General features: G+C 39.1%; 1 protein-coding gene across 1 annotated transcript in view; it reads right to left on the bottom strand.

Annotated features, from left to right (window-relative positions):
* Window positions 1–294: 294 nt before the first annotated feature.
* Window positions 295–8375, bottom strand: part of LOC138022287 (endosome-associated-trafficking regulator 1-like) — a 39250-nt gene continuing 31169 nt past the window's right edge. Inside the window, exons 5-9 of the mRNA XM_068869389.1 lie at window positions 8148–8221; window positions 7265–7376; window positions 6771–6833; window positions 6524–6660; window positions 295–963 (exon numbers count right to left, since the gene is read on the bottom strand). Coding sequence (XP_068725490.1) covers window positions 864–963; window positions 6524–6660; window positions 6771–6833; window positions 7265–7376; window positions 8148–8221 — 486 coding nt within the window. The 3' untranslated portion in view covers window positions 295–863. The remainder of the gene's footprint in view (window positions 964–6523; window positions 6661–6770; window positions 6834–7264; window positions 7377–8147; window positions 8222–8375) is intronic.

The raw sequence follows: 8375 nt of genomic DNA, 5'->3' as shown, positions 1-8375 counted from the left end.
AAAATACAGGAAAGCACTTCACCAGTGAATATTTGCATGTAAAGCATGCTGCATTATTAAACAAAAGCATGCAGCACTGTTTTAACGCCGCTTGTTTTACTCTTAATAATGCTACGTACCAATTTTGCATATGTTAAGATTACCCCTGATAAGATCCCTGTTACAAAAAAGGTCACTTCCATCTTCCTAACAGACTTCATTTGCATCACTTTGCTCTTAGCATGCAGTGATATAATGCAGGTGAAAAATAATGGGTTGAGATGCTGATCAGTAATTATTATGTTTAGAATTTAGGACTGCATTAATCAAAGTTCTTTGTTTGTGAACTTTCAGGTGAATGCACAATTTGAACTAATGAGATTTATAGCTAAAACATGACAAATATTTCCACTTATACATCATCTGGTATTATAAAAAAATTGATCTAGTCTGTCTTCACACTTTTTTACAGCAATATTAATTACAGGTGCCAGATTTCTTGGAAGGTTAAGCAAAATATCAAGTGTCATCTTAATGAACATGCACAATTTGAACTAATAAGATTTACAGTTAAAACATGACAAAATATTTCCACTTATACATCATCTGGTATTGTAAAAAATTGATCTAGTCTGTCTTCACACTTTTGTACAGCAATATTAATTACAGGTGCCAGATTTCTTGGGAGGTTAAGCAAAATATAATGTGTCATCTTAATGAACATGCACAATTTGAACTGATATGATTTACAGTTAAAACGTGACAAAATAGTTTCACTTATACATCATCTGGTATTGTAACAAAATTGATCTAGTCTGTCTTCACACTTTTTTACAGCAATATTAATTACAGGTGCCAGATTTCTTGGAGGGTTAAGCAAAATATCATGTGTCATCTGAATGAACATGGACATTTGTTATCCTATCAATAGACTGCAGCTGCTGAGATATAAACTTTAATGTATCCACCCCTGCGAGCAATTGGCTGAAAAAAAATTTAAAAGAATCAATCAAATGGTCAAGATCACACACCCACACACCTGCACACAAGAAACCAAAATATTCATGAACATGGATTCCATGAAAAGTGTTCCTGACCACATAACCCGAACCTTCCATCAAAAATTTATCAAAACAACTACAAGCCTTTAAACAATAGTTTGCATAATCTATTCACCTTGTCCCATGAGCTTCAACGTGCGAACGTATGATCGTAAATTGGCATGGTGAAGAGCGCAAGGCATATGGGTTGTCAGGTTTGCAGTCATAAGAATAGTGAACTATTGCCACATTGTTAGATTTGAGCTTTCCTTTAATTGGTACTGGGAATATTGTAGGATGTTTCGTGTAAGTCTACATGAAGAGTGCAGATGTATATTTCATGCTGTCCTACATGATGTAGGGGCGCGTAAAAGCGGGCAGGCCATGTTGGATTATTAAATGTGTTTTGTTGTGGTTTAATCCGTGTCCATCGAGTCGTATCTTCTTCGGGGATTCTACAACTGGCGACGAGGATGGTTCTCAAGGTGTAAGGAATACTTTTTAGCGAAGATGAATTTCAAAGATTTGGAACTTGGAGGAATTCGACCGCTTGATGTCAACAGTGATCCGAGTAGCGTGGGTACAGAATGGAAAAGATGGCTTCGAAGTTTTCAGTTATATGCAGATGGAAAAGGTCTGATTATCGTTCCAGACAAGGATGACAACAAAGTGCAAAGACGGGCGCTTCTTCTTCATTGTGCAGGATCGGATGTTCAAGATATTTTTGATGTTTTGCCAAACACTGGTGGTGCAAAGGATTACCAGAAGGCTGAAGATGCCTTAACAGCACATTTCGTAACTCAAATTAACATTCCCCGTGAGCGGCATTTGTTCAGAGAAATGGTACAGGAAGAAAATGAAACGGTTGACCAATATGCAGTGCGATTGAGGCGGAAAGCCCAGCAGTGTGATTACGGAGATCAAATGGAGGCCCAGATTCGAGATCAAATAGTTTCGAAGTGTAGATCTAACGAGCTGTGCCGTAAACTTCTGGAAAAAGGTCAGGCCCTCACTCTTCAGAATCTACAAGAAATTGCACGTAATTACGAAGCAGTCCGGAGGCAAACACAAAGTATGAATTTCTCCACTGAGCCAGTCAATCGAGTCCGTGAGAGCTTGCCTGGGAGGAGCAATAGAAAGTTCAGCACACAGTCAAGTAGTGAGTGTTATCGATGTGGAAGAAGGGGTCATTTTGCCAGAGATCTCCAGTGCCCAGCAAGAGGAAAAACGTGCACAAAATGCTCACAGGTTGGACATTTTGCAAATGTATGCAAAACAAAATTCCTAGCTACTCCTGGAAAATCGGATGTACGGTATATGCAGGAGGATGCCTGTGGTGATGACGATGATGACGAATATGTGTTTGCAATTGCTGGTAGGGATCATGGAGGAAAGGTAGTAGTCAACATTGGAGGTGTCCCAGTGGAGATGATCATCGATTCTGGCGCGAGTGCGAATGTCATTAGTCAAGCCTCGTGGGAACAACTGAAGAAATGCCATATCAGGTGCGTCTCACAGCAAAACACAAAGAAGCTGTACGCCTATGGAGCAATTAGCCCACTTGAAGTTATTGATACATTTACAGCGGATATCACAATGAGAAACAAGGGTGTGTCAGCTGAAGTCACAGTTGTCAAGGGTCAAGGGGAGTCACTTCTAGGAAGAGAAACGGCCACTGAGTTAGGAGTCCTGAAGCTGAACATTCCAGTTAACAGTGTGGTCAATTACAGTGAGCTAATGACTAGGTACAAAGATGTGTTCACAGGAATTGGCAAATTGAAAGACTTTCAACTGAACTTACATATTGATCAGCAAGTCCAGCCAGTAGCACAACCATTATGACGGCCGGCATTTAGCTTGAGAGAGAACATTGAAAAGAAACTTGATGAACTTCTCCAGGAAGATATTATTGAGAAAGTTGAAGGTCCAATGCCATGGGTAAACCCTGTTGTGGTGGTGCCCAAGCCCAACGGTGATGTGAGATTGTGTGTAGACATGCGGAGTGCCAATAAAGCCATTATTCGCGAGAGGCATCCAATCCCCACCATTGACGAAGTTTTGGAGGATATGCAAGAAGGTAGTGTCTTCAGCAAATTGGATCTGAAGTGGGGCTACCATCAAATTGAGCTCAGCGAGGAGTCACGTGGCACTACAACCTTTGTAACACACAAGGGCCTGTTTAGATATAAGCGGCTGATATTTGGCATCACATCTGCACCAGAGAAATATCAGCAAGTAATTCAACAAGTATTGCAAGATTGCAGTGGAACAGCAAACATTTCAGATGACATCATCATTTATGGTCCTAACACAGCTGAGCATGACAAGCGATTGGAAAAAGTGTTGACCAGGTTGAGGGACAGGGGTCTTACTCTCAATAAGAAGAAATGTGTATTTCATATGCCGAAGCTCACATTTATGGGCCTGGTACTATTTCGTCAAGGCATTGGTCCAACTGAAGAAAAAGTCAAAGCAGTTAATGAGGCTTGTGAACCACAGAGTGTGTCAGAGGTTAAAAGTTTTCTTGGCCTGGTTAATTTCAATGCCAGATTCATCCCGGACCTTGCAACTGTGGCAGAACCACTGAGGAGGCTGACAAAGAAAGGAGAGCCGTTTGTGTTTGGTCCAGAGCAGCAGGCAGCCTTTGCAGAATTGAAACGGAGGTTAACTCAGGCAGAGACTTAAGGCTATTTTGACTGCAGTGCAAAGACGAAGATTATTGCTGATGCAAGCCCAGTGGGTCTGGGGGCAGTCTTGGTTCAAGAGCACAAAGGAGAGAACCGGGTAATTTGTTATGCCAGTAGAGGACTTTCTGAGGTGGAGCGATGTTATTCGCAAACTGAAAGGGAGGCATTGGGACTTGTGTGGGCTTGTGAGAAATTTCATGTTTACCTTTATGGAATAGAATTTGAACTATGGACTGATCACAAACTTCTTGAATTCATTTATTCCACACGGTCCAGGCCTTCAGCAAGAATTGAACAATGGGTTCTCCGGTTGCAGCCTTATGTATTTTCAGTGAAATATTTGCCTGGGCAACTGAACATTGCAGATGCATTGTCGCGCCTTACAAAGATTGAAGAAAAAGAGTCAAGGAGTGTTGCCGAAGAGTACATCAGATTTGTAGCGAACACTGCTGTGCCACAAGCCATGACTGCTGAAGTAATTGAAAGAGAATCTTCAGTTGATGATGAGTTAGACACCCTACGAGAGTGCATCAAGACTGGAAACTGGGAGAATTCTAATTGCCCTGGTTACAAGCCAATCCGAGATGAGCTTTGCCTTTTTGGAAATATTGTCCTGAGAGGAACAAGAATAGTGGTACCAAAGAAAAAGGAAGAGTGATTGAATTAGGCCATGAAGGACATCAAGGACTGGTGAAAATGAAACAGCGACTACGAACAAAGGTCTGGTGCAAGACATGTCATGGTTGCCAAGTTGTGGGCGGACTATGTAATCCTGAACCTCTTCATATGACTGAATTGCCTCAAGGGCCCTGGCAGGATATCGCGATTGATTTCATGGGCCCACTACCATCAGAAGACTATGTCTTCGCGGTGACCGACTACTACAGTAGATATGTAGAAATTAGTATTTCAAAGAGAAACACAGCAGAGGTGGCCATCAACAGCCTAAAGAAGATGTTTGCAACTCATGGATTGCCATACACAGTGACGAGTGACAATGGTCCCCATTTTGTGGCAGAAGCCTTTAAAACGTTCTTAAAGGACAATGGAATTAAGCACAGGAAGACCACCCCGTTGTGGCCCCAAGCGAACGGAGAGATTGAACGTCAGAACAGGTCACTTCTTAAAAGAATGCAGATCGCACAAGTGGAAGGAAAGGACTGGAAAGAGGCCGTACAGACGTATTTAGTTGCCTATCGAAATACTCCCCATCCAAGTACAGGAATGTGCCCATCAGAGTTGTTGTTCGGAAGGACATTGCGCACAAAGCTTCCAGGTTTGAGGCAGGCTGCAAAACTAGATGAAGAAGTAAGGGATCGAGACCAAGAAAAGAAAATAAAAATGAAGGAATACTCTGACAGAACGCGTAAGGCTGAAGAAAGCAATCTGATGGCTGGAGACAAAGTCCTGTTAAAGCAACCTCGAGCAAACAAGTGGACCACCCAGTTTGAGAGCCAGCCATACGAGCTAATTGACAAGTGCGGTAACAGTGTTGTGATCAAGTCGCCTGAGGGGGCCCAGTATAAAAGAAATACCACTCATGTGAAGTTGTACCACGAAAGAGAGAAACCAGAGGGTCCGGAGAAATCAGCATCTCAAGAGGTGGATGTTGGAGATGTTGCAAGTGATCTGGGAGAAATGCAGCAGAGTCAGAAGGATGAAATCAAGCAGAGCGACGCCACACCTGTGAAGTCACTACGACCAGTGCAGACAAGACATGCACCAAAAAGATTTGAGGACTTTGTTATAGAATGAACACTTATTATTGAACATTAACTTTAGTGTGATCATCGGATGTCAGGATGACTCTTTAAGTGTTGTTTAAGTTCACAATGTTATATTTGTCTTCTTGTTTTATGAAGAAGGAAAGGGATGTAGGATGTTTCGTGTAAGTCTACATGAAGAGCGCAGATGTATATTTCATGCTGTCCTACATGCTGTAGGGGCGCGTAAAAGCGGGCAGGCCATGTTGGATTATTAAATGTGTTTTGTTGTGGTTTAATCCATGTCCATCGAGTCGTATCTTCTTCGGGGATTCTACAAATATGAGGACAATAAATTTATCTCTTCCATAATTCGAAATCCTTTTGATAGTAAATATTAGTTTGTTTGCATTTATTCCAGTAACTTAAAATAGCACCAATGGTTTGGGTTTTCATTGGAACTATATGGTCATTCATCTTTTCTATTTGTTTAACAAATAAAAAGTAATATTTTATGATTGCATTAAAGTATGATAGCACTTTTACTGATAGGTTTTTGTGTCTGGATTTTTTGCCTTAGTTTTTCTAATTCACAGTAAATCTTTCTGTGTTATGGAAGTTGAAAAAATTGGGATGGTGGCTATTAAAATTGGCTGTGGTGCCCTAATACCATCAGAGTGTTTGTTCCTTTAATAATCCTCATTTGGTATTTTAAGCTACATTGCAGTATTTGTAATTTTTTCTCTCTTTCCCAAATCTGCTCAAACTTGTGAATATACGAGTGTTTGAAATCCGATCACCCTACTTAAGGATTTTTAATTGGATTTGCTCGTTTTTTCTTGAAAACAAAGCAAAAAAATAAAGCAGAAAACCCCTAACTGATTTCTATTTTAATTGCGAGTCTGCGAATAATTTTAGGCAAATCCAAGCAAAAAGTTATGAAATAAGGGTCTCAAATTAGACCTAAGGGATCCATTCCTCCAGCCATTAAATAAATTATAAAGGAAAATAACTTTTAAACAAAATTCAGGAGAAAAGGAGCCTTTCTTTTGATAAATTGTGTTGGTTTCCAAGACAGAGAAAAACTTATCAGCCAAAAGCATGTACACTGTACCTTATTGCTTGGCCTGCATTCTTTGCTGCTGTATTCATTTGATCAGCGGCAGCTCGTGACTTATCTCTAACTGCTACCATTGTGCTCTCATTGGCATCTAAAAGCTGGTTGTATGTTGCTATAGGGACTGACTCTGTCTAATGAAAATGTTGAAGAAAAACATTAGCCTTCTGTGCCAACAGTCATTGTCGAAAACACTGATTGATTTTTCGTAATTTTTGTTGAAATTTTAAATTCGACATCATACCTTTAAAATGTTCACTTCCTCCCTCAGTTTTGTTACTGTTGCTTCTGCTCTTAAGGCCCGTTGCTGGAAATTAAAGGACATTTTGGGAATGTTACTCAAAGGTGGTCTTTATTCGTTGTTTTCAAATATAAAGTGATATTTCAGCTTCCTACATATCAGGCTTGTTGTTTGCGAAACATTGTTGGTAGGCTTTGTGAAATTGAGGATTCCTAAAGGAGCTATTACTTTACTCTCTAGAGAGTAAAGGAACTTCCAACGTTAAATAACGTGTACCACTAACATTGGTAAAAGTGATTAATGGAGAACAGTTTCCATGGGAAAGGGTTAGAAAAAAACGTTTTCTTTTCAATGAATATATCTATTAAACAGAAGAATACACATTTGAACTCCAAAATTACCATTAGTACAACTATAAAAGAATTAAAGTTATCAAAAAGAGGAACATATTGGAAACATGCAACCCTCAACATTATTTTAAAGATATGGAAACATACGGTTGTAATCTCCAAGTTTTTTTCCACCATCTGTACCATATTCTCAAGGGCTGCTGTTTCATCTGCTTCTCTTTTCTCAATCTTTACCAACTTCTTTTGCAAGTTTGTAATCCTATTTTGATTTAAGAATTTGAAATAATGTAAAGATGAAAATAATGAAGATAAAAACCCAGTTAAACACTTCTTACCAGGATGGTGTGTACATTATTCTTCCCAATTTAGTGTTTAGGTTAAAACTGTTCAACAAACCAGAGAACAATATACATTATTTACTGGTATCCTGTAGAATTCTGACTTGTACTATCTTCATAAGATAAGATTCTAGTTTAACCTAAGACTCCTACACAATAATTATTTATTTTCCAAAAATTGGTTACTATTTTAATTGAATGGCACTACAAATTCCACATATTTGCTACTAGGTATTTCTTTGCCTCTTATCAACTACAAAGAAGGATCTTATCATCTAGAGCTAGGAGAGAGAGTGGCTTTTGAATAAGTGTCAAAGGTAAGTAAGCCATTGTGACGGATTTCCTTAAAATCTCTTGCATTTTTTCTTAACAAAAAGATGCAAAACCAACACCAACAATTATTTTGACTTGCATGCCTCTTTCTCACGTTTGTATAAATATTATTGTATGCAATTAAAAGAGATCCTGTTTAGCCTATTTCATGGCTTGAACTCACGTACGAAAATTGAGTATAGCAATGACATAATTATACAACAACATGTGCTTGTTTTGGTCTTGGTTTTTAAACAACCGCTAATGTCTTTTCAACACATACATTTCAATCTATACGAGTCTCAAATAATATTATCACAGTGGCCTGATTAAACAGTGGGCCACTGACTATATGGAGTAAACTCTCTTAATAATATTACCTATTCTTGTCTTGCTCCCTTGCTTCCTTGAATTCTTTAATTTCATTTCTAAGCTTTTCATTTTCTTCTTTTAACTGATAAGTAAAAGCATAACTAAGTCTTACAATACTTAAACAAAACGTTACCACTCAGCAGTACCCAGTAACCCACTAGTATGCTTGTAGCATCATGTTTCCTGCAATCTGATAAGTCTAGCTACTGATTGGTAGAAAGTACATAATATCCTAC

The sequence above is a fragment of the Montipora capricornis genome, chromosome 10, assembly GCF_036669925.1.
Source record: "Montipora capricornis isolate CH-2021 chromosome 10, ASM3666992v2, whole genome shotgun sequence".
Classification (NCBI taxonomy): domain Eukaryota; kingdom Metazoa; phylum Cnidaria; class Anthozoa; order Scleractinia; family Acroporidae; genus Montipora; species Montipora capricornis.
This window is presented reverse-complemented; position numbering and strand designations above follow the sequence as displayed.